Genomic DNA, 26764 nt, shown 5'->3' with positions numbered 1-26764 from the left:
ACCCTCTTGCTACCAATTTCCCTCTGGATTATCATTTTATTTCCGAGTATAAGAGAAGCCGTGTGTCCTCCCTACCCACAGCCATCTCCTCACAAAGCTCCTCAAAAAGGCGGTGTGTGCTTTTTCAAAAGACAAGATTGTTCAGACTTGGACAATGAATAGAATTTAACTAATTAATTCTTTCTTCAGTGTCCCGGTACCCATTGATCCATGGACTGGTACCAGTCTGCGGCCTGGTGGTTGGGACCACTGCACTATTGTACATTCTCTCTTCTCTCTGAATATTTTTATGTATGTCCATCACTCAGAGCACTTAATTTTGTTGAGCCAGACTATTTCTGAATTGTCTAATCGTTCCACACTCCCGCAGTGTATTTAGAGTATGCTCCACAACAGTATTATATGTCTTCATTGAATTTATCTTCCAGATTTGGTTGCAATTGTAGGTAAATGCTACGTTTTGCCATGGTTTCCTGGATGTTGAAAGTGGCAGCATGCAAAGGCAACTAACACAGTCCAGTTAAATCGAATATTCCAGATATCCGTATTCTTCACATCACCCACAGTTAAAGTAGCAATCCTGCTGTCCAACATCCGTGGCTGGATAATGCTGAAGAAGAGGTTGCCTTGCAATCCATCCATTTTCTGATTCACTTATCCACATGAGGGTTGCGGTAAAATCAACGTCCTCAGAACTGTGAGGCCAACACTTTACAGCTGCACCAACGTGTCACCCTGCCTTGCAAAGTTCCCTCAAATTTTTTTATGTCTCGAAACAAACACACTAAGCCCCTGAATAGTCTCTTTGACCGCTGTGAGCAACATCAGAGGTGTGTCATCCATTGAAGTTACTTGACTTGTTAAAAAAATCAAATTACACCATTACATTTCCATCAGAACACTTTTATTCAGAACAATTATATTCAAGTGTTAGTGTTTGCAAACCTACAATGGAAACTCATGTTTTTTTAACTACACAACAAAATAAAACATTGCTAACCAAACCAAGCTGACAAAAACTATCCATCCATTTTCTTTGCCGCTTATCCTCATGAGCGTCATGGGGAGTGGTGGAGCCTATCCCAGCTGTCAATGGGCAGGAGGCGGGGTACACCCTGAACTGGTTGCCAGCCAGTCGCAGGGCACATGGAGAGAAACAGCCGCACTCACAATCACACCTAGGGAGCAATTTAGAGTGTCCAATTAATGTTGCATGTTTTTGGGATATGGGAGGAAACCGAAGTGCCCAGAGGAAACCCACGCAGGTACGGGGAGAACATGCAAACTCCATACAGGTGAGTCCGAGATTGAACCCAGGACCTCAGAACTGTGAAGCTAATGCTTTACCAGCTGATTCACTGTACCGCCTAACTATAAACGATTAACTATAAATTTAAAAGCCCACTTCCATATTTATTTAATTTATTTTTGTTTTAATTCACAATGATTTAGTTAAGTGGCGGTGGTGGCATGGTGGAACATTTATAAAGCTGAGCTCCAGGGTTCAGTCCCGGCCCTTCCTGTGTGGAGTTTACATGTTCTCCCCCGTTTTCTCCAGGCACTCCGGTTTCCTCCCACATCCCAAAAACATGCAACATTAATTGGACACTGTAAATTGCCCATAGATGTGATTGTGATTGTGAGTGTGACTGTTGTCTGTTTCCATGTGCCCTTCGATTGGCCGGCAACCTGTTCAGGGTGTACCCTTCCTCCTGCCCGTTGATAGCTGGGATAGGCTCCAGCACTCCCACAACCCTTGTGAGGATAAGCGGTAAAGAAAATTGATGGATGGATGATTTAATTAAGAATTAAAAAATAATAATCATCATCATTTGTTTTTTTTTTTAAATTCACAATAATCACAGTTCTGAAGTCCAGGGTTCAATCCCACCTCCACCTGTGTAGAATTTGCATTTTCTCCCCCTACCTACGTGGGTTTTCTCCGGGCACTCTGGTTTCCTCCCACATCCTAAAAACATGTGTAACCCAGTTAAAGAATTGCTATAGTTAAAAGTTAAGATAAATGAAGTAGCAATTAGGTTATAGGTTTTCTTTATACAAGGTGATGGAATACTAGTGTGTGCTGAATTTATTTTCCTTTGGAGGGATTTGTATTTAAATGTGTTTATTAATTTGAAAAAAGAAATACTTTAGTTTGTCATTTTATTATTGTAACCAGTGTTATAGGGTTAATAAGGACAGGAAGTGACGTGTTCAGGAGAATAAAGAAAGGGGAGAAGTGCGAAGTATGAGTGGTTGTTTGAAGAAAAGAAAAGTTAAAGGGGGACATTTACCATATTGATCAACGTGTTCGACAAGGACTGTTGACAGTTCAATTGTGAGTGTGTTGTTTGAGTGGACTATTTAAATCACGCTGTAACATGGTGGAGTTAGCTGCTAATACAGAGGATAAGTGGATGCATAGAACTTTGCTAGGATGCTAGCGACAAGATAACGCAAGCTAGCGAGGCCTGTGTTGGACCATGAGGAAGAAGACGACCAAAAGGAAAAGCTTCGCAACGGATCGAACCGTCAGGACTTGAATAAGGCTGGACAATTGGACACAACCCTCGACTTTCTTTATTCATGGCATTTGAAACAAAGACATTGGGGTTTAAATTTCTTTTGTTTTGCCGGCTATGTTCATATTTCTGTGAACCCTTAAATTATCTAAAATTATCTTATGTGTGCTTTGTATTCCTGTTATGTTGACTTTGTTTATGACTGTTTCTTTTGTATACATATTTGATTTTCCATTCTTTATTTTGTTATTAAATGTTCACACTTGTTACATAACCAGGTCTATCATTTGACTATCTGCAAGACTGTTAAAAAAGTGGAGAGTTTATATGGTAGCTTGATTGTTTAAATTAGGATAAGCTTAACCCATGAGGGGAAATATTATTTCAGAGACCTTTTGAGAGGGAATAAGTGCACAAGTAAAGAGTAAAGTTGTAAGAGAAGTTTAGAATAATTATCATTGTGTTAATGTATTGGTTCCTGGTTTTGATTGAGGAAAGAACCAGGTTAGCCACCTCTCGTCAAAGTATTATATACTTGACATGCAACAGAGATTAAATACTCTAAATTGCCCCTCGGTGTGATTGTGAGTACAACTGTTGTCTTGCCCTGCGATTGGCTGGCAACCAGTTCAGGGTGTACCCTGCCTCATGCCCGTTGAGAGCTGGTATAGACTCCAGCACTCCCACAACTCTTGTGAGGCTAAGCAGCTAAGAAAATGGATGCATGGATGGATGGATTATTCACGATAACATCCCCATCTGTTTATCTTGGTGTAAAACTCAAGTATTGCTTGCACAATATCTTTTGCAGTGCATGCTGACAGCTGAATGATGCTCCTCAGGAGCTTTACGGTGAACATCATTTTGCTCCCTGTATTTAAAATACAGAACTAGTTTTAAGGGCACGGGATCGTCTGTGCTTTCATCCACGACAAGGGTGTGCCAAGGTGGAATTTTAACATACCTGTCTCACCCTGCCCTATTTGACTGAATGAATTAAAACATTCAAAGGCAACTTTGAAAACTTCTGCTGAACAGCAGATGCATTCCTTTTAATGCCGAGGAAAATATTGTGAATATTATTTTGTTGTTCTGTGTTCGATTTGCTTACCAGTGTAAGCTCGTTCCAGTCACTCACATTTGACGAGTGTGACAGCGCTCCCGTGCCTTCGTGCTCGCAAATCTGTACAATCGAGCACAAAAAATCTCACGCGTAAAATTTGTTACGAGTAGAATAAATAAAAATTGAAAGATGTCGTTTATTTTGTGTAGTCTTGACTTTACGCGTTTATTTCATGAGCATTGTTAACTAAACAAGCCTGCTCTTAAACAATCAGTATTCACTCGGAAACAGGAAATATATATATATATATATATATATATAATATATATATATATATATATATATATATAGGCGGCATGGTGGCTCAGCTGGTAAAGCGTTGCTCCTGGATTCTCTATCCCGGACCAGCCTGTGTTTTCCTCGTGCCTGCATGGGTTTTCTCCTGGCATTGTGGTTTCCTCCCACATCCCAGAAACATGCAACATTAATTGGACACTCTAAATTGCCCCTAGGTGTGATTATGAGTGCGACTGTTGTCTGTCTCCATGTGCCCTGCGATTGGCTGGCAACCAGTTCAGGGTGTACCCTGCCTCTTGCCCGTTGACAGCTCGGATAGGCTCCAGCACTCCCGCGACCCTCATGAGGATTAACGGCAAAGAAAATGGAAGGATATCCGGTTGTATTATTTTAATACCGTGCATTAAGCACTGGCTCATCATTTGTTATTAATTCTATGTACAATTTCTTCATCCATTTATTGTTTTATTTTTCATAAAATTGTGAGGTTACACAGTATAATGTGAGTCTGCTTTGACTCTAAACTGCGAGAGGTGGCCTTTTGGATTGCATGAAGCTTACACTTTGACAGGGTTCTCTGCGTCCAGCGTCCCTCTGTGTCCAGTCTCCCTCTATGCACCAGAACACTTCGCAGTGTATTCAGGGTGTGCGGAGTTGCCCGGCTACAGTGGCATCATCACAGGCAGAGGCATGCAAACAACTTAACTCCACTAAAATTAATAAATTCCAAAAACTAAAAATTCAAAACATTAACATTAACTTTCAATGTTTCGTGAAGTATAAATCCACGGATGTTTGCCTTTGACGGCTTTTAAAAATCATGCGGAAATGTGCAAGGCAAAAGTCATCCAAGTGAGCCAGAGCCCGACTAGTTATCACATTTCCAGATGATTCTTTTGAATAAATTCAGAAATGTCATGGAATTTTGTCAAAACTTCTTTTATTCAAGCTGACGGAATAGTGGCTTCCTCTTCCTCTATGCCGCAAACTGCTCCTGCATTGTTGTGTGTTGCATCTCCTCCATCTTTGAGCTTGCTCCTGAACGTTAAAGGATCTTCGTGGTGCTCCTGATTCAACTCGTTGATGTCCTCCTCAGGCTTTCTCAGTGAAACAATTTCCTCAACTTCAGATTCAACATCCACTTTGAACCTCTCAAGTCGAGCAGCAGCAGCATGAAGCCACATATGTGGATGTCTTTTTCATATTCCTCGACCCTTTCTCGTTTGTTTTAATGGACAAAACAACTCTCTTCTTCTCCTAACAGGCACTGGCCATAAATTTCTTGGGGCCCATGTGAAAAAAAGATGAATAAATCCAAAAGGAAGTTGTACTGTGAGAGTGTGCGCCAGCGTATGACAAAGGATTCGTGATAAAAATACAGGATGTGCGTCGTGAGTAAAGACTGACATCCTCCCCAAAAAAAGATTGATGTTGCTCCTAGCCAATAGAGGGATATGATCCCAGGAAGATGTTAAGCGATAGCCAATAGGGAGAGCTTCTCAGTTGCGCCACACAAACCAAGAGACAGGAAGTGCATCATGGCTAAACATTGACATCCCTCCGAGCCAGTGTGATGTCAGGAAGATGCTCCGGCAGTGGCCAATGGGAGAGTAGCTCTATTGTGCCGGCTTCAAACCAAGATACAGATGTTTAAGTTTGGTGGAATACAGTGCCATTTTTTTTCCTTTCATGTCCTGAATTTCTTTCGTAACTAGAGACAAAAAATTTCTGGGGAGGCTTTTCGTAACCTGAATGTCTCATTAGTTGAGACTTTTGTAAGTAGAGTTACCACTGTACTGTGCTGTAATTCCTCAGAAGCCGCAGAAGTACATCCTTTGCTGGGCTTTTTTAAGGATGGAGTTCATCTCCCACTTCAGGCCCTGTGATACTGTAATTCCCAAGAACTTGAAGGTCTCTAGTTGACACAAGACAGTTGGACAGCATGAGGGGCAGCTGTGGTGAAGTATCCTTCCTGGAGTCTACAATCATTTCTACAGTCTTTAGAGTGTTCAATACCAGATTGTGTTGGCCACACCAAAGCTCCAGTCTCGCCACTTCCTGTCAATATACAGACTCATCGCCATCTTTGATGAGGCCAAGTTTTGTGGTGTCATCTGCCAACTTCAGAAATTTGAGAGCCGGGTGCCTTGAAGTGTAGTCATTTGTGTTGTGCAAGAAGAGGAGAGGGGCGAGGGGAGGGGACACAACCTTGTGGTGCCCCTGTGCTGATTTTTGTGGTCTCTCCCAGCCTTACCTGTTCTTTCCTGCCCATCAGGAAGTTGTAGATCCACTGGTAGAGAGCAGGGAAGACTGGTGAAGCTTAAAGGAGAGTAGTTCAGGGATGATGGTCATAAACACAGAGCTGAAGTTCATAAACTGGATCCTACGTTCCTTCACTGTCAAGTTGTTCAAGGATGAAGTGCAGACCCATGTTCACGCCATCATCCACAGACCTGTTAGTTCAATAGGCAAACTGGAGTGGGTCCAGCTGGGGACCTGTGATGCTCTTGAGGTGGTCCAGCACAAAGTGTTAAAATGATGTCAAGGCAACAGTCCTGCAGTCATTAAGACCCAAGATTGCTGCTTTTTTTTTTTTTTTTTTTTTTCGGGGACCAGTATGATGATGAAGCGTTTGAAGCAGGTTGGGGTTGCATACAGTTCTAGTGAACTGTGGAAGATCTTTGTGAAGACAGGAGCAAGTTGGTCTGTGTAGACATTGAGGCAAGATGGGGACACAAGGTTCTGGGCCTGCCCGGCACTTTGTTGATCTTTGGTTGTTTGAAGAAGTCCGGTCATTTGTGGCATTTTTTTGTTGCAATCGTTGCACTAATATTACAGATGTCGCTCAACTGACCGTATTCATTTCTGGACTTGATGTAACTTTGAATGGCAGAAAAGAGTTTGTTGACTTGATGCCCATGACAGACACCACAACAGCCGAGAACATTTTCCGGCTGTCGTAGGCATGCTGGACAGAATGAATTGGACTGGTCCCTCCCTCCCAGAGAAAACCTCAACATCTTCATTTCCGCCACCTGCAGTTCTGCTTCCTGTTGTCTCTTCAGTGCCACTGTCTCTAATCTGTACATCATGGCTAGCCTCACCACTGTTTTATAAACTGTGCCCTTCATCCTAGCAGAGACTCTTCTGTCACATAACACACCAGACACCTTCCGCAAGCTGTTCCAACCTGCTTGGACTCGTTTCTTCACTTCCTTACCACACTCACCATTGCCCTGGATTGTTGATCCTAAGTATTTGAAGTCGTTCACCCTCGCTTTTTCTTCTCCCGGACCCTCACCCCCCCCCCCACTTCTCTCATTCACACACATATACAGCAGTCACTCACATTTGAAAAATGTACGGGTGTGGTCAGTCATGCCCGCAGATATAAAGTTACAGGTGTGGGCCACCAGTCATGCCCGCAGATAAAGTTGCGGGTGTGATTAGGAATGGAATCTCATTACCTTAAAATAACTTACTGAGTTGTTATATGTATGTATGTAGTTGTTACCTAATACCAAAATCATAATGTATTGACACTGCACTGAGACAGACATTGGAAATGGTGGTCCCAGCTCTTTGCAAGTCATTGACCAAGTCCTGTCATGTAGTCCTGGGTTGATTCCTCACCTTTCTAAGGATCATTTAGACCCCACGAGGTGATATCTTGCATGCGGCTCCACTCTGATTGAGATTGACTGTCATGTTTAGCTTCCTTTTTGTAATGATTGCTCCAACAGTGGACGTTTTTTCACCAAGCTGCTTGGCAATTTCTCCGTAACCCTTTCTCGCTGTGTGGAGTGGTAGATTTTTGTCTCTGGTGTCTTTGGACAGCTCTTTGGTCTTGGGCATGTTGCAAGTTTGATTCTTAATGATATGGGGTGTACAGGTGTCTTTATGGAGCTAACAAGCTCACACTGGTGCATCTGATTCAGGAGAGAACATGGAGTGGTGGTGGACTTTTAAAAGCATTCTCTCCCATTGTCTTCATTCATTAACTTCTCAAAGTACTCTTTCCATCTACTTAGCACACTACTGGCACCAGTCAACATATTTCCATCGCTATCCTTAATCACCTTGACTTGCTGCACATCCTTCCCATCTCTATCCCTCTGTCTGGCCAACCTGTAGAGATCCTTTTCTCCTTCTTTCGTATCCGACCTGGTCTAAGTAAAAATAAAAAAGTGCTGTTGCTTTCATGAATGTCGGGGTGTGTGAATGATAGAAGAAAATGTGGTGAAACTGGATGAGCATTTCTCTTTTTTTAGTAAAAAAGGTAGGGTCTGAAGCCAAAGTAGAACAGATGAGATGTTGTATAATGTTAAAATTCCACCTTGGCAAAGCCTGATCGAGGATGAAAGCACAGACATTACAGTGCACAAAAAGCTAATTCAGTATTTTAAATATCGGAGGCAACATAACATTTAATGTGAAACTGTTTGGGAGCATCAATCAGCTTTTAACATGCATTGCTAAAGATATTCTGCAGCCAATAATTCAGTTTTACTCCAAGAAAAACAGACAGGGATATCACTGTGGGTTAAAAAAATACAGTAAATAAATTAATAAAACAAAGTTGGAAGTAACCTTTCAAATATATAGTTTATCGTTGGTTTGGTTGGGTTATCAATGTATTTTTTTGACATTTTCATTGTAAGTTTGCAAAAACACAAAATTGTTCTGAAAAAGGTTCTGATGGCAATGTAAATGCTGCAAATGGAATCACTGAATGATCCATGTAGCTTCAATGGATGACACTGATCTGACCACAGTGTATATGTCTTATGTTGTTCACAGTGGTCAAAGGGAGCGCTTACAGGCTTAGTGTGTTTGCTCAGACACGAGGTGAGAGTTCAGAAGCAATTACTTGTAAAAAATTCCATTTACTGATAATTAAACATGATGTCAATAATTGTTGTTAAATTCATGCATTTCATTCATTTACAAAAACAAGAAATTAAAATGTTTTTGAACGGATACGCTTTACACACTATGAAAGCACGCTTGCATGCCATGATGCAAATCTGAATTCAATTTAATTTCTCTTCTAGTCGTTTACTTAGTTGAATTTATAATTTTTTGGGGTAAAGGTATGCACCTAAATAATGAACGATCGTAGTGTGATCATTTTGAAAACGGATTAGCATTTAGTTATTGACGTGCTAGATATATTTCATTCATAATACAATTTATAAAACTTGCACGATAAAAATGGTGATCATCCTTTGATCAAGCTTGCAATCCCCAGAACATGGCTATTTTTCAGTCTTTTTTCATTCAGTCGTGTTTGCTTCCACCCAGAGTTTCCAATCATCATCATCGGGTCAGAGAATGGTGAGTTGGAATGTCTCATGTTCTGTACTCTTCCTGTTATATGTGTGTCTGTCCTCGACCCGGTGTGTGTATATCTTGCCACGTGTCCGGTCTGGTCCTTGCCAGATCGTTGTACTTCATGTCACGTTCCCGCAACTCTGTATCCTTGCCTTTGATGCTCTGTGTACCGAACCTTGCCTGTTGATGACCCTGCTTCTTTGCCTACTGATTCTGACACTGCTGCTTGTTTGGACTGCCTGCCATAAAGATGCTTCCCGAACTGTACCTGGTCTCGTGAGTCTCCGTAGCCCTTTCCAGCCGTGTACAATTTTGTCTCTGGTGTCTTTGGACAGCTCTTTGGTCTTGGCCATGTTACAAGTTTGACTCTTACTGATGGATAATACATGGAGTGGAGGTGGACTTTTACAGGTGGACTAACAGGTCTTTCAGGGTCATAATTGTAGCTGATAGACTGGTGTTCAAATACTTATTTGCAGCTGTATCACACAAATTAATTGATTAAATTAATAAATAAATAAAATGAATTAAAAAATCATACATTGTGATTTCTGGATTTTTCTTTTTATATTATCTCTCACAGTGGACATGCACCTTCGATGAAAAGTTTTCACCGATTTTTAAGTGGGAGTACTTGCAAAATAGCAGGGTGTTCAAATACTTATTTTATTCACTGTAGGGCACATGTGAGAGGATTTAATGTCGGTGCCGAGGTTTATTCATGCATGTAATGATAGGTGTCGATGGTGAGTTGTATTTTTTGTCGATGATTGTCATCAGTGAACCCAGAAATACTTCATATACTTGTATTAGTCCTGATTTCACGGGGAACAAAGAGTGAAAATTTACTGGATTCAAATATTTCTTTTTACCCCAAATCAACAAATTCATCTGTAGTGAAGGTTTTGTAAAATATATGAGCAATTTTGTATATTGTGTAAAACTGACAATTGAACGATTTTCCAATTTTCGGGGGTTGACAGTATCAGGTGTGATAGCACAAATAAAGAACAATTAAAAAATAACAACAAATAACTGGTTTAGACATATATTCAGCATGTGATTCTTAAACATATATCCAGACTGACATTTTAAAAAATCGTCTAAAACATTTGGCAGGAAAACAGTTTTGTAAAATGTGTGAATTACATCCAGGTTAGAAGCCCAGGATGGGTTATGACAGGAACAATTTCTGTGCCCTTAAGAGTCCACACTACAAAGTCACACTTGTCACACCCCACCAAGTACATATAACCCTGTATATGGTGGCAGTAAGCATGGTCCCTTTTTAGCTTCAATAAACCAGTAACCTCATCTTTAGTCAAATAAAAGTCCTTCTTCTCAGCCACTTGCTGTGGTGGGTGTTTTATGTCTGGCTGACCAGGGTCACTTGACCACAACGAAAGATCCGGCAACGGTGATTCCATCTGGTGAAGCTCCAAGAACACCACTTGGAGAGAGTCCAAGTCCTGGTGGGGATCCAGGCTGGCCAGTGATGCATGTGTACTCTGCAAGAGCAACAGGTTCATGAAGAATCCCCCAGTCCACAGCCTTAAAAAAAGTTATATTTAATTTTGATTCATCATACTTGTAATAGCGAAATTTAAAAAATGGATGAAATCTTTAACCTTAATTCCTCCTTTTAAGGGCTACTGACATGTAAACCATGATTTTTAGTATGTTTAAAAAATAAAAAGGCAGCTGGAATGGACCCATCCGTTTTTTCACCAGACGTCATGATGTTGTCCAATGTGGATTTTTGCATCTCCTGCCATGAAAATCTTCTCGAGGTATTGTGTTGGAGAAAGACCAGGAAGGTCTTTTTTTTGCAGTAGCGGGGTTGAGTGTTTATATTGCACCGGCGAAAAATTGCTTGTTTTTTTTCATTGTGTGTAACACAAGCTAACTGGACGTATAGTCACCAAACTAGAACAACTTCTCCGAAAGCAGTAACAATAAAAACCTCCGTCCACGTCCATTCACAGAATCCTTCTCTCAGAACGTAACAAAAAGATCCGCGTCATATTAGTAGTATTCATGTACTTGCCCGATAGCAGCAGGATGAATAAAAAGATCCATCTGTGTTCAACAACGTAATCCTTCTCTCAGAACGTAACAAAAGATCATATCGCCGGTGGCTACAGATAGTCACCGTTTCACCCGTTGTGGAGGTGGGTCGGGCCGGGAGGCTGGCTGGCCTGTGCTGTCACAACCATGGTGGGGAAGATAAAGGACCCCCCCCCCCAACCGGCCACCGGTTTCTGGGCACCCCTGAAGTAGTTACTTCGCCGAGCATGGGTCCTCCTGAGTACGCTACATACACAAGCCATTTTAATATTTGATCAGGTTCCTTGTCCTCCTAGTCCATCTGTTTGGGAATATGGCTCAAAACAATAAGGTATGGCCCCGTTCACTTCATTTGCTTCTGAGATGTTCTCTTCTTCAAAAAAGAGCTTCAGTCTCAGAAGGGGCGTCAGCAAAATCCGAAAAGCTCTCTTATTCATCTGCAATAGCAGGTGGCGCAATGCCTTCTCTATGGTGACTGTCCCAGTGTGATATCTGCATATGACGTTGCAGGCAATATGCCTGCCGCTGGGATGTCAAGTGAGACTTCCGCAACTTTACAAATTAATGACATGCTCTCCACTCATTTTTTTTCATATAGACATTGAAGTGAATAACATATGTATTTTCATAACAATATCTATTTTAAAATCTATATATGGATGCCAGTTGAGCTTTAATATTGTATTGTCCTTGCAAAGTCTTACAGAGGGAGGGAGGGTAAGAGTTGTGTCCAACTGCAGCCAATACACGACCAAAGTTGCTAGCAGTTATGCGATTCTTCCTGTAGGCAGACCTGAATAGGTTAAAAACAAATATGAATAATTAGAAATGTACGGTCACTCATGATCTCTAGTCTAGCATGTATACCGATATTATAGTATTAAATTGGGTACACACACCTGTCAACTTTTAGGAGCACCAACCTGGATAAACTACCAAAAAAAATCCTTAGCATCCTGAAGCAAATTATATGTCAAAATAATGGAGGGAAAAAACACAAGTTTTTCAATTATTTTTATTGTAGATCTCCATAATGATAATATTTGAAGTTAATGTCTAACTATCAAAGTCTATTTAGTGGCATTACGGTGTTCAGAATTGTATTCATGTGTAACTTTCTTCACCAACTGTAAATGCTGACCCCTCATCTCAAAATTACAGCATCCATCCATATTGACTTTGCATTGCAATAATGCTGTCAGTGTTTCTGGAGCAAGTGATTTTCTGAACTGTTTGTGAACTTTTCTCACAAAACTGAAGATCCTTTCACAGTTTGCATTGGTGTGAGGTTAGCAAAGCACTGCTTCCATCACTTTGCTGAGATGATGGAACATTGGTTTGCCGATGAGAGCGGTAACACAACTCAAGGTGTCGCTCTAACGTACCCAAACTCACGGGGGACTCGCGGTGACACTGCGGGGAGGAAAAATCTGTCATTGGCTATTTTGAGGAAGCACTTTGGAGGAGGAGGAATGTGAACCCTGCCGATGTGCGAGCCAGAACACCAGCAAGTCGACCGCAAACGCTCCGCCAGTGAGCTCGACCGACCGCGATGAAACACTGTTCCGAAACAACAAGAACTTTTTTGGGGAGAACGGAATTTGGTCTGCTGTTTCAGAATCCGTATGATTTGTGATATACGCCGTATACGTAAGATTCACCACAAAATCCGTATGAACTACAGCTAAACCGTATGAGTTGACAGGTATGCTTCCTCAACTTTGCGCATGAATGTCACGGTCTCTGCTCATTTTTATTTTTTTCGTATAGACATTGAAGGGAATAATATTATATGTAATTTTCAAAACTATCTATTTTACAATGTATATAGGGATGTCAGTGGCAATTTAAGTATAGTTATTGTTCATCAACGTTATTTACTTGTATTTAGAGTATCATCTTTAAATTAGTTTGATCATGAATTGTATATTACTCAATGACAAGGCACTGTCACACTCACATGAATGGAATCAATATCGTTGAAAAAAATTGATGTCAACACAGATCAGATTACACCATGGCACTGTCCTACGCTATCAATGATGGGTTAGGGAACACATTAAAGGTCAAGTGTCATGAAATGGATGATTTTTGGTATATTAATGAAAAACCCACAGCCAATATGATCACCACAAAACATGATTTTTACGTATTCAGCTTTTTGTAACACCCGCCATGAAAATCCTCTCGAGGGATTTGTTTTCGAGAAGAATCAGGAAGTGACGTACAGGACAGAGGCGCCCCCTAGTGGACTCGTTTGTTTCCATTAGTTTTACCTCTGGGAAGGTAGCTCGCTGTTCCTTCGTGTTAGCCAAAATGCCGGCTCGTTGCATTGCTGGACATTGGTTGAACACTCGGGAGAATGGATTTACCTGTCATAAGTTTCCAAGAGACCCGGTTTCTCGTGAAAAATGGATTGCACGGGTGCAGAGGACAAGAGCATTGTGCGTTCCAGAAAACAGGTAGGTGTCTATCCAGCTACTAAAAAAATAATACTTTTGGGTGGACCACGTAATCGGTCTCTCATAACGTAAAAAAGATCTGCATACGAAATATGTTGATGTGCGTGTCGGACGGGGTCGGGCTGCTGCATCGCTTCGCCAGCAAAGGCTGCACTTCAGGCTCGCGGATGGCGGCGGCTCTGAGGAACCCAGCTAAGAATGCCTCACTCAGCCGAGTGCGCGCAGTAAAGCCCACCGGTTCGACGGTGTTGTGCATTGCATACTGCGGCGGCTGTGAACACCCACAAAAGCAGCACGGCTTGGCTCCATTATATGCCACCACGGCGCCGAAAATTAGCCACACCGGCTGACGCGCCGCATTCGTCGGTCACGGCGAAGGCTAGCTCATCGAGCTTTCCGGACAGTGGCGGCTCTGAAGAACCCAGCCGAGAATGCTTGACTCAGCCGTGTGCGCGCAGTAAAGCGCCCCGGCTCGACAGTATTGTTCATCGCGTACTGCGGCGTCTATGAACAACCCCCTAAAGCAGCACGGCTTGGCTTCATCATAAGACACCGGCCGGCTGCAATGAGCCGCGATGGCTCATCTCCACCACGGAAGTGGATTGGACGGGGATGTGGTTTGGCCGTGATCGCATATTATCTGAATATGGCTCGAAACAATAGTGAAATATTGCCCCAAGGGCTTGAAACAATTGTGTAATATTGCCCCGGTAACTTCACTTGGTTGTATGGTGTTCTTCTTTTCGAAAAGAGCTTCCGTGTCAGAAGGGGCGTGTTCGTCTCCCATAGTTAGGGTGCACCGCATGTTTTCATTGGCGAATGTCCGGGTGACGTCACGTACTGAGGATGCAGCCAATATGGCGACCACTTGGATGTCATAGAATGACACTTCTGCAACATTTGCGCATGGATGACGCGCTCTCCGCTCACATTTATTTTTTCCATATAGACATTAAAGTGAATAATGTTATTTGTATTTTTCATTACAATATCTATTTTAGAATGTTTCTAGGGATGACAACTTGGGCTTTAAGATACCAAGACTTTGTAGATTTTGTTTTTCATCAAAGCATGCACCCTTTCATGAATAACTCCGGCATGGATCTTCACAGTATTCACCTGGTTAGAGTTGTCGGAGTTTAAACCCTTCCTGACGTGTTCCGGGACATTCGAAAAGAAATTTGTAACAGTGAAAAAGGTTATATTGTTCAGCGCTAAGATACACATGCTTATGTTTGGATCCGGAAGTAGACTCACGACGTCACACTGAACAAGCAGATAACCTCAAAATATTTATACATGAAATTTATAAACTAGTTTTGGAATCAGAAATCAAGACAAATGGGTGGAGCGCACTTCTAGAGTATTTGTTTTTGAACTGTAAACCATATCATTCACCACTCGCTCTTTCATTCTTGTCCGTGTTTACATTCCGCCTCAAGCTATCATGAACACAGCAATGCTAACAGTAGCCAAGCAGGTCAATGAAATTGAGAAAAAAAAAAACACCCAGATAGAAATCTAGCAGACATTCAAAGATTTTTTCTTGATACTATTTTCTCCTTTGTGCCATTGTTGGGACGCACCGCCACATCCTGCTTGTCCAATCAGTATTCTGTTTTGAAATCCATTTTGTAGACTATCGCATGATTCATCACTTTAAACTACTCTCTTTGCACAATAGTCATTGCACAACTCTATAACAGGTACTGTGAACGGGTGAAGGCACTCTGTACAAGCTGAACACAATGTTCTGAGGACCCGGGTTCAATCTCCGCCCCGCCTTTGTGGAGTATGCATGTTCTCCCCATGCCTGCTTGGGTTTTATCCGGGCACTCTAGTTTCCTCCCACATCCCAAAAACATGCAACATTAATTGGACACTCTAAATTGCCCTTAGCTGTGCTTGTGAGTGCGACTGTTTGTCTTGATGTGCCCTGCGATTGGCTGGCAACAAATTCAGGGTGTACCCCGCCTCCTGGCCGCTGACAGCTGGGATAGGCTCCAGAACTCCCTGCGACCCTTGTGAGAATAAGCGGCCACTTCAGGTCCTGTGAGACTGTAATTCCCAAGAACTTGAAGTTCTCGACGTTTGCCACAAGATAGTTGGACAGCTTGTGGTACAGCTGTGGAGAAGCATGCCTCCTGAAGTCCACAATCATGACAGCTGGGTGCCTTGAGGTGCAGTCATACGTGTAGAGCAAGAAGAGCAGAGGGAAAAGGACAAACCCTTGGGGTGCCCCAGTGCTGATAGTGCGCGTGGATGAGGTGGTGTCCCCCTGCTTTCTCCTGCCCGTCAATCCACGAACAGGATCCTTGTATAGGTTCCCTCGCTGTCGAGGTGCACCCAGCACTTTGTTGGTATTGTGTTGTTTGAACATCTGCCTTAAGTGCCGTTTATGGATGATAAACGGTGGAGTCGGACTTGTTGGGTGTATGGAGTGAAAATGTCCTTTTTAAATCGGCAGTAAAAGCTGTTCAGGTCGTCGGCTTGCGGCTAGCCCACGATTGTTGTCTGCTGGGGGTGATCGTCGCTTAGAATTAGTGAGCAATTGTAATCCACGCCAGACTGATTTGGAGTTTTTCCAGTTTCCAGTTTTTCTGCATAAACCTTCTTGACGGTCAATCACAATCAGAGTGGAGCCCCATGCAAGATATCACCTCGTGGGGTCTCACTGATCCTTAGAAAGGTGAGGAATCAGCCCAGGACTACACAACAGGACTTGGTCAATGACCTGAAAAGAGCTGGGGCCACCGTTTCCAAAGTGACTTTTGGTAATACACAAAGATGTCATGGTTCTAAATCATGCATGGCACGGAAGGTTCCCATGCTTAAACCAGCACATGTCAAAGCCCATCTTAAGTTTGCCAATCACCATTTGGATGATACAGAGGAGTCATGGGAGAAGGTTTTGTGGTCAGATAAGACTAAAATGGAACTTTTTGGTCATAATTCCACTCACCATGTTTGGAGGAAGACAAATGATGAGTTCCATCCCAAGAACACCATCCCTACTGTGAAGCATGGGGGTGGTAGCATCATGGTTTGGGGATGTTTCTTTGCACATGGGACAGGACGAGTGTACTTTATTAAGGAGAGGATGACTGCCGCCATGTATTGTGAGATTTTGGGGAACAACCTCTTTCCCTCAATCAGAGCATTGAAGATGGGTCGTGGGTGGGTCTTTCAACATGACAATGACCCGAAACACACAGCCAGGAAAACCAAGGAGTGGTTCTGTAAGAAGCATATCAAGGTTCTGGCGTGGCCTAGCCAGTCTCCAGACCTGAACCCAATAGAAAATCTTTGGACGGAGCTAAAACTCCGTGTTTCTCAGTGACACCCTAGAAACCTGTCTAATCTAGAGAAGGGGGCAAAATCCCTCCTGCAGTGTGTGCAAACCTCGTGAACAACTACAGGAAACATTTGACCTCCGACTCCTGGGAAAAGTAAAATTCTGCAAAAAGAAGTGAAGAAAATAACTATTTGAACACCCTGCTATTTTGCACGTTCTCCCACTGAGAAATCATGAGGGGGGTCTGAAATTTTCATCATAGGTGCATGTGAGAGAAATAATCGAAAAAGAAAAATCTACAAATCACAATGTGTAATTTTTTTTCAACAATTTGTGTGATACAGCTGCAAATAGGTATTTGAACACCTGTCTAAAATGGAATTCTGACCCTTAAACACCTGTTACTCCGCCTTTAAAAGTCCACCTCCACTCCATGTATTATGCACATTGTATGAGATTTTTCGCTTGGTCAATAACCTGAAAAGAGCTGGGACCACCATTTCCAAGGTGACTGTTTGTAAAACACTAAGACGTCATGGTTTGAAATCATCCATGGCACGAAGGTTCCCCTGCTTCAACCAGCACATGTCAAGGCCCGTCTTAAGTTTGCCAGTGACCGTTTGGATGATACAGAGGAGTCATGGGAGAAGGTTTTGTGGTCAGATGAGACCAAAATGGAACTTTTTGGTCATAATCCCACAAACTGTGTATGGAGGAAGAAAAATGATGAGCTCCATCCCAAGAACACCATCCCTACTGTGAAGCATGGGGGTGGTAGCATTATGCTTTGGGGGTGTTTTTCTGCACATGGGACAGGACGACTACACTGTATTAAGGAGAGGATGATCCCGGCCATGTATTGTGAGATTTTGGGGACAACCGCTTTCCCTCAGTCAGAGCATTGAAGATGGGTCGTGGCTGGGTCTTTCAACATACCAATGAATGGAAGCACACAGCCAGGAAAACCAAGGAGTAGCTCCATAAGAAGCATATCAAGATTCTGACATGGCCAAGCCAGTCTCCAGACCTGAAACCCAATAAAAAATCTTTGGAGGGAGCTGAAACTCTGTGTTTCTCATTGACAGCCCAGAAACCCATCTGATCTAGAGAAGATCTGTGTGGAGGAGTGGGCCAAAATTCCTCCTGCAGTCTGTGCAAACCTGGTGAACAACTATAAGAAACGCTTGATCTCTGTAATTGCAAACAAAGGCTACTGTACCAAATATAAACATTGGTTTTCTCAGGTGTTTGAATACTTATTTGCAGCTGTATCACACAAATAAATCATTAAAAAAACTAACATTGTGAGTTCTGGGTTTTTCATTTTAGATTATGTCTCTCACAGTGGACATGCACCTACGATGAAAAGTTCAGACCCCTCCATGATTTCTAAGTGGGTGAACTTGCAATATATTGTAAGTAGATTCAGCAGTGATCAGAGGCGCCAAGGGGAGCACGGGGAATTGCATGATATGCGTGTTTAATTGTGGCATAGTAGTGTTCTAATGTGTTATTTGCCCTCGTCAGACATTTTATGTGCTGTTTATATTCAGGGAGTTTGTGGTTAAGTTTAGCTGTGTTAAAAAATCCTCAGATCATGAGAGGTGATTCTGGATGTTTTTTCCTCAATCTTGTTTACCTGCTCAGCGAGTGTTAGCAGTCCTGCGTTCATGCTAGCTTGGGGCGGAATGTAAACAACTAGGAGAATGAAAGAAGCAAATTCACGCACCAAGTAAAACAACTTACAGTTCAAGAATAACTACTCCAAAAGTGGACCGCAGTATTTGCTGAGCTGTGTCATGTCCGTGCAACATTTCTCATTGCTATAGAACCATATTCCACTGGCTTTCAATTTCCGCGTTAGCTCTGTGATGCAGTCTGCCCGATAAAGATGAAAGCCAGATTGCGTCACAGCTCCATCAGGAACGCGTCCATAAAGCCAAGTCTTCGTGAAGCACAAGGCTGCAGAACGCTGAACGTCTTTGCAGGTCCTCATCAGAAGTTGAATTTAATCCATTTTGTTGCCTAAGGAGCATAGATTAGCGAGATGATTTGACGGAAGCACCAGTCTGTGTGCCTTCCTATAAGGTTGAAGTTTTGTATCAGATTGCGAGTCTCCGCGCGGTCTTCGACGCAACGCTCCATAGAGAGCGCCGAGTAACTCCAGGAAAAGGTTCAGCGGACTGGTGAGAGTTGTCGAAAAAAGTCATCAGAAGACTCTCCAGTTATCAAATTATTTATCGTGTACTTGAGTCCTGAGATGACCGAAAAACACACAAACATAAACAATACTAGGAGCACGTAACGAAGGCAGTCACACTGGTAGGCGGCATGTTGCTTGAAGACTTTAAGTTGCCTGTAATTGTGGATGCAAATTTTCGTTTGTTTATATGTAGCCTGCGATTGCCTGGGTGTACCCTACCTCCTCCACGAAGATAGGGGATAGGCTCCAACATGCCCTTACCCTTGTCAGGATGAACGTCTTTGTAATGGATGGCAGGTTGAGAGTTAAGATTGCAATCTACAGAAAATAATTTAGAAGACTGGTGAATTTGCATGTGAAATATATCTCAAGATTTATTGTTCTCTATACTCTTTCCCAATATTTGTTTTTCTCCAATCATGTCTGTTTTTTCAATACAATTGAATTTAATCTATCTATCTATCTATCTATCTATCTATCTATCTATCTATCTATCTATCTATCTATCTATCTATCTATCTATCTATCTATCTATCTATCTATCTATCTATCTATCTATCTATCTATCTATCTATCTATCTATCTATCTATATACTTATACTAAACTTACTTCTAAGGATGTTCTATGTGTTCTTTCAAACGTATTTGAACAATCCAGAGATCTGTGAAAATCTGATTGGATTTAGCTTGTAGTGACCTCAAAGGGGGAAGAGTGCTCCAGGTTACTAGAGTGTGAACACATATTATCCAGAACAGATGACTGGAGTGACGTCAGTGTGGATAATCTCTCTGAGAGCATATCTCATTGAGTGTAATTACTCCATAAAATATATTACAGGATTTGGAAGTCGTTTTTCATCAGCACCAACGTTTAAGACAGTCTAACTGCCTTTAATGTGTAATTTATTCATCTGAACAGAAAGTTACCAGCCTTTATGAATTTCAATATTTTATTGGCATATATAAGGCGCCACAGTGGTGCAGCTGTAGAGTGTTGGCTTCACAGTTCTTGGGATCAGGGTTCAAATCCCGGCCCCACCTGTGTGGAGTTAGCATGTTCTCACCCTGCATGCGTGGGTTTTCTCTGGTCACTCCATGCATTAATTGGAAACAATAAAAATTGCCCCGAGTTGTGATTTTGTATGCGACAATTGTCATTCTCCATGTGCCCTGCGATTGGCTGGCAACTAATCCAGGGTGTACCCTTCCACCTTTCCGATGACAGCTGGAATTGGCTCCAGCACTCCCGTGACCCTTGTGAGGATGGGTGGTGAAAGAAAATGGATGGACTACAACTACTCTTACTTTAACTAATAACAATAATAATAATAACTGTTATTATTATTATTAATATTAATACTATTATTATTGTTATGAAAAAACATGCTCTATATACAGTAAACCCATAAAGTCCTCAGTGTTGTAATGGCTTTGGTTACATGGGTACAAAGGACATTCACTGCAGCCTTGACCTTGACTTGTTCAGTTTGCAGAATTCATGGGGATAATGCATATCAGTCTTTATCAGCATTTACAGTGTAGCAATTCAATATGTAATCAGTTCTTTCTAGTTCTAAATTGAAGGTTTGTACATTTCAAGTGACCTTTCATTAGAATAACATTTATGTGCTGCTACATTTTAAATATGATTTCTGTCTCAAAACAATTGGTATTTATTTAAAACTGTACTGGCTTTCATATACTCTTTAAAAAAAGTCCCCTGTATCATCAAATTAGAAATTAGAATATATATATATATATATATATATATATATATATATATAATATATATATATATATATATATATATAAACTCCATGTTAGAATCACATTAAATTTTCTTCCCTTCATGCAGTTTTCTCATTTGTTTTAATACCACTTGTGTCACAAGAATTTGGGATTGACCAAAAAGGTGAAGAAAACTGTTTCCTAGCGAAGGTAGAAGGTATCTGTGTATGTTCCAGCTTTGAAACCCGTTGAAAAATTAACATATTAACAGCGGAATACTTCAGAAAAATCCACACTTGGTATCAAATATCTTTTGCAGTGACAGTCTTTGGATCGGTATATTTTAGCTATATTATGATCTAACATTATCTTGAATATTTTGTATTACAATTATTAGTCATGTAATGATTCATTTTAGGAATGTTTTCAATTTAAGTGAAATGATGCATAAAAATCACTCTAAAAACTATATGTCACCACCAGCAATGATATATACAGTGCCCTGTGAAAGTATTCAGCCGTCTTGAACTTTTCAACCTTTCGCCACATCTCAGGGTTCAAACAAAAATATAAAATTAAAGATTTTTGTCAAGAATCAACAACAAGTGGGACACAATCGTGAATTGAAACGAAATTTATTTTTATTTTTATTTATATACATAAAGAAAAACCGGAAAAGTGGGCCATGCAATATTACTGCATTATTACTTTGTAGCTGCAATTACAGCTGCAAGTCGCTTGGGGTATTTTTCTATCAGTTTTGCACATCGAGAGACTGAAATTCTTGCCCATTCTTCCTTGCAAAACAGCTCTAGCTCAGTGTGGTTGGATGGAGAGCGTTTGTGAACAGCAGTCTTCAGCTCTGCCCACAGATTCTCGATTGGATTCCGGACTGGACTTTGACTTGGCCATTATAACACCTGGATATGTTTATTTGCGAACCATTACATTGTGAATTTGGCTTTATGTTTTGGTTCATTGTCCTGTTGGAAGATAAGGTCCGTCCCAGTCGCAGGACTTTTGCAGACTCCAACAGGTTTTCTTCCAGAATGGTCCTGTATTTGGCTCCATTCATCTTCCCATAAATTTTAACCATCTTCCTTGTTCCTGCTGAAGAAAAGCAGGCCCAAACCATGAGGCTGCCACCACCATGTTTGACAGTGGGGATGGTGTGTTCAGGGTGATGAGCTGTGTCGCTTTTACGCCAAACATTGTTTTGCATTGTCGGGAAAAAGTTGGTTTGGTTTCATTTGAGCAGAGCACCTTCTTCCACATGTTTGGTGTGTCTCCCAGGTGGCTTGTGGCAAACTTTAAACTAGACTTTTTATGGATATCTCTGAGAAATGGCTTTCTTTTTGTCACTCTTCCATAAAGGCCATATTTGTGCAGTGTTTGACTGATTGTTGTCCTATGGACAGACTCTTCCACCTCAGCTGTAGAGCTCTGGAGTTCATCCAGAGTGACCATGGGCCTCTTGGCTGCATCGCTGATCAGTCTTCTCCTTGTTCGAGGTGAAAGTTGAGAGGGACCGCTGGGTCTTGGTAGATTGCAGTCTGATACTCCTTCCATTTCAATATGATTGCTTGCACAGTGCTCCTTGAGATGTTTAAAGCTTTTTGTATCCAAATCCGACTTTAAACTTCTCCACAACAGTATCTCACCTGCTTGGTGTGTGGTCTTTATGATGGTCTCTGCACTTTAAACAAAACCCAGAGACTATCACAGAGCAGGTGGATTTATACGGAGACTTGATTATGCACAGGTAGATTCCATTTATCATCATCAGTCAACATTCGATAATTCAGAGATCCTCACTGAACTTCTGGAGTGAGATTTCTGCACTGAAAGTAAAGGGGCTGAATAATATTGCACGCCCCACTTTTCAATGCTTTATTTGTAAAAAAAAGTATAAAATATCCAATACATTTTGTTCCACTTCACGATTGTCTCCCACTTGTTGCTGATTCTTGACGAAAACTTTTAATCTTATCTCTTTATGTTTGAAGACTGAAATGTGGCGAAAGGTTGAAAAGTTCAAGGGGGGGCGAATATTTTCAAAAGGCACTGTACTTGCATTCAGGTCATAAATATTAAGTCATGAACACAATTGGGCGACATGGTGGCAGAGCAGTCACAGTCTTGGCCTCGTAATCCTGTGTGGAGTTTGCATGTTCTCCCCGTGCCTGCATGGGTTTTCTCCAGGCACTCTGGTTTTCTCCAACATCCCAAAAACATCCACCATTAATTGGGTACCCTAAATTGCCCCTTGGTGTGATTGTGAGTGCGGCTGCTTGTCTCGATATGCCTTGCGATTGGTTGGCAGCCAGTTTAGGGTGTCCCCCACCTCCTGCCCGTTGACAGCTGGGATAGGCTCCAGCACTCCCGGCGGCCCTTGTGAGAATAAGCGGCAAAAGAAAATGGATGGATGGATAAATATTTTCCTTGTTAGAATAAGATTAGATTTTCTTCCCATAATTCATTGTTGTCATTTGTTTTAATACCACTTGTGTCACAAGAACTTGGATTGACTAAATTGGTTTAAATCAAAACTGTTTACTAGCGAGAATAAGAAGGTAACTGTGGATGTTCCAGCTTTGAAACCCCTTGAAAAATGAACATATTAGCCGTGGTATAGTTCACAAAATCCACAGTTGGTATCAAATATCTTTTGTGGTGACAGTTTTTGGTTCGGTATATTTTGGCTAATTATGATCTAACATTATCTTGTATATTTTGTATTACAGGGTTAGGGTTATTATTAGGTGTGTAATGATTCATTTTGGGAACAATTTGAGTAAACTGATGAATAAAAATCACAAAAACCTTCATCTTTTTGTTACCACCAGCAATGATATATACTTGCATTCAGGTCATAAATATTAAGTCATGTACACAATTGGGCGGCACAGTGGCAGAGCTGCATAGTCTTGGCCTCACAGTTCTGTGGTCCTGGCGCCGCCTGTGTGGAGTTGGCATGTTCTCCCCATAATTGCGAGAATTTTCTCCACTCACCCCAATTTCCTCCTACATCCCAAAAACATGCATTGATTGGAGACTCTAAATTGCCCCTAGGTGTGATTGTGAGTGTGACTGTTGTCTGTCTCCACGTCCTCTGCAATTGACTGGGAACCAGTTCAGAGTGTACCCGGTCTCCTGCATGATGACACCTGAAATTCGCTCCAGGACTCCCACAAACCTTGTGACGATAAGCGGCTAAGAAAATGAATGGGTGGATGGGTGAACACAATTATCATCTTTTTGCCTCCAGCACCACGGTCTGAAATTAACCCAACAAGATATGGTTGCTGCAGAATTTTATCTTGAATTTGAGGGTATTTACTGTCCATCCAAATGAAGTAAATTAATTAGGATTACCAGTTTTGTTAATCTGACTTTCAAAGGGTATCTTGCTCCACCATGCTAGCACTGCGTGTGATTGAGTGGAGCCAAGTCTCGAGCAAAGTTGTTCATCTAAACACCTCTGTCATTTACACACATACATGTTCATAACATGCAGCCCGATGGGGGCACAAGCCAGTGCAATCTGTAGGCCGGTCCGAAGCTCAGATAATTCCAGAGGGTTGCGTCAGGAAGGGAATCCAGCATAATACTGTGCCAAACAAATATGAGCGTTCATCTGAAGAATATCATACCGGATCGATCAGGGTCCGGGTTAACAACACCCGCCCCCGGTACCATTAACCCGCAGAACGTCGATGGAAATACAGCTATTGTGGGTTGAAGACAAAGAGGAGGAAAGCGGATTAGTCGACAGAAGAGGATTGCACATATCCTATAACTGAGTAAAGGGACTTTGAAAGTTGGGACCATGACAGGCAAAGCTCAGGAGTAGGTTCACATGATGATTAGGACAAAGGTTGATACATTGTGCATCAAAGAGAGCAGGTGGAAAGGTAGTAAGGCTAGAAGTATGTATCCTTGTATCCTGATTGCCAGCCAATCGCAGGGGACATTGAGACAAACTTCTCAAGGAGCAGGGTTTAAATTATTTTACCATTGAATAGATGGGAAGAAAAATGAAGGAAGTGTTATTTAAAGGAAGAGCTGCCTAAGCATGTCTTGGAGGTAAAAAGACTATCAGATCAAGAGAGGAGGCTGAAATAAAAAAAATAAATAAAAATGTACAATGTGATTAGTGGCTATGCCCACGCACGGTAGGCTGTGACCTAGAGTTGAAAGTGAAATTCTGGATGGAACTAGAAAAAGTAGTTCTGAGCATCATGAACAGAGAGAGAGATGTGATTGGTACAAATTGTAAGACATGTTGGTGAAGGAAACAGGGGTGATGAAAAAGTGATTGGTAAGTATGGGATCCAGTAAAGAAACTTTGAGGGACAGATGGTGGTGGATTTTGCAAAAAGGACGGAAATGGCAATCGTGAACAGTTTTTTCCAGAAGAGGTGGAAACATAGAGTGACATACAAGAGCAGAGTTAGAAGCACATGGATGGATAATATTTTGTGCAGATGATGAAATCTGAAGGTTACTGACTGTAACGTAGTGGTAAGGGAGAGTGTAGCCCAGAAGCATAGGATGGTGGTGTGTACAATGATTCTTGTGGTGGATAGGAAGATTCAGAAGACAAAAGTAGATTAGAGAACCATGTAGTGGAAGCTGAGAAAGGAAGAATGTTGTGTGGCCTTTCTGAAAGAGGTGAGCCTGGCTCTCTATGGACAGGAGGAGCTCCCGGAAGAAAGACTGGACTACTACAGCCAAGGTGATCAGACAGACAGGGAGGAGAGTACTTGGGGTGTCCTCTGGTAGGGTTAGGGTTAGGAGACTTGGTGGTGGAACCCAAAATTACAGGAAGTCATACAAGGAAAGAGATGAGCACACAAGAAGTGGGACATTGAGAGGACCGAGGGGAGGCGGAAGGAATACATTGAGATGCGACAGGCAAAAGTAGACAAGGTGAAGACTAAACAAAAACCACATGACGATGTATACCAGGTTGGACACAAAACGTGGAGAAAAGAATCTCTACAGGTTTCCCAGACCGAGGGGTAGAGATGGGAAGGATGTGTAGCAGGTAAGTGCGATTCAGGTTAAAGATGGAAATGTGGTGACTGATGCCAGTATTGTGCTAAAAATAAGGAATACTTTGAGAGGTTGAGTAATCTTGAAAAGGAAGAGGAGAAGAGGCAAGTGTGAAGGACCAGGAAGTGGCAATGATTAGTAAGGGGGATGTTAGAAAGGCACAAAAGAGGATGAAAAATGAAAAGGCAGTTGGTCCTGATGACATATCTGTGGAAGTATGAAAGCAATTTGGAGAGGTGGCTGTGGAGTTTTTGACCAACTTATTCAACAAAGTACTCGTGGGTGAGATGATGCCTGAAGAATGGAGGAAAAGTATGCTCGTCCCCATTTTTAAGAACAAAGGAGATTTGCAGAGTTGCGGAAACTATTGAGGAATAAAGTTGATCAGCCACACAATGAAGTAATGGGAAATAGTACTGAAGGCTAGACTCAAGAAAGAAGAAAGTATCTGCGAACAACAGTATGGTTTCATGCCTGGATAGAGTAACATAGATGCATTTTTTACCTTGAGGATGCTTGTGGAAACGTACAGCGACGGTCAGAAGGAGCTACGTTGTGTCGTTGTTGATCAGGAGAAAGCTTATGACAGAGTACCAAGAGAGGAACTGTGGTACTGCATGCGTAAGTCTGGTGTGGCAGAGAAATATGCGAGAATAGTACAGGACATGTATGGGGGCAACAGAACAGTTGTGAGGTGTGCCAAAGGTGTGACAAAAGACGAAGGTGGAGGTGGGA

At 41.8% G+C, this 26764-nt stretch overlaps 2 protein-coding genes and 1 long non-coding RNA gene across 7 annotated transcripts in view; 2 read left to right on the top strand and 1 right to left on the bottom strand.

Annotated features, from left to right (window-relative positions):
• LOC133510637 (phospholipid phosphatase-related protein type 4-like) overlaps positions 1-9582 on the top strand; it is a 185011-nt gene extending 175429 nt beyond the window's left edge. Inside the window, exons 13-14 of the mRNA XM_061838779.1 lie at positions 8683-8730; positions 9187-9582. Of these exons, the coding sequence (XP_061694763.1) occupies positions 8683-8730; positions 9187-9374 (236 nt within the window). The 3' untranslated portion in view covers positions 9375-9582. The remainder of the gene's footprint in view (positions 1-8682; positions 8731-9186) is intronic.
• A 698-nt stretch (positions 9583-10280) lies between these two features.
• Positions 10281-18925, bottom strand: LOC133510639 (uncharacterized). 2 transcript variants are annotated; one of them, XR_009797664.1, is made up of 4 exons: positions 18787-18918; positions 14865-14895; positions 11988-12076; positions 10281-10724 (listed from the first exon to the last, which is right to left on the bottom strand). It is a non-coding gene; the product is annotated as an uncharacterized LOC133510639 (long non-coding RNA). The 2 variants fall into 2 exon arrangements; XR_009797665.1 differs by lacking the exon at positions 14865-14895 and having other exon boundaries at positions 18787-18925.
• Positions 18913-26764, top strand: part of LOC133510638 (cytochrome P450 7A1) — a 41933-nt gene continuing 34081 nt past the window's right edge. The window contains exon 1 of one of the 4 annotated variants that reach the window (XM_061838784.1): positions 18913-19028. In XM_061838784.1, coding sequence (XP_061694768.1) covers positions 18932-19028 — 97 coding nt within the window. In that variant the 5' untranslated portion in view covers positions 18913-18931. The other 3 variants (XM_061838783.1, XM_061838785.1, XM_061838786.1) reach the window with 3 other exon arrangements.

Source organism: Syngnathoides biaculeatus, chromosome 13 (genome assembly GCF_019802595.1).
Source record: "Syngnathoides biaculeatus isolate LvHL_M chromosome 13, ASM1980259v1, whole genome shotgun sequence".
Classification (NCBI taxonomy): domain Eukaryota; kingdom Metazoa; phylum Chordata; class Actinopteri; order Syngnathiformes; family Syngnathidae; genus Syngnathoides; species Syngnathoides biaculeatus.
The sequence above is the reverse complement of the archived record's forward strand: the minus strand, read 5'-3'. Positions and strand labels throughout refer to the sequence as shown.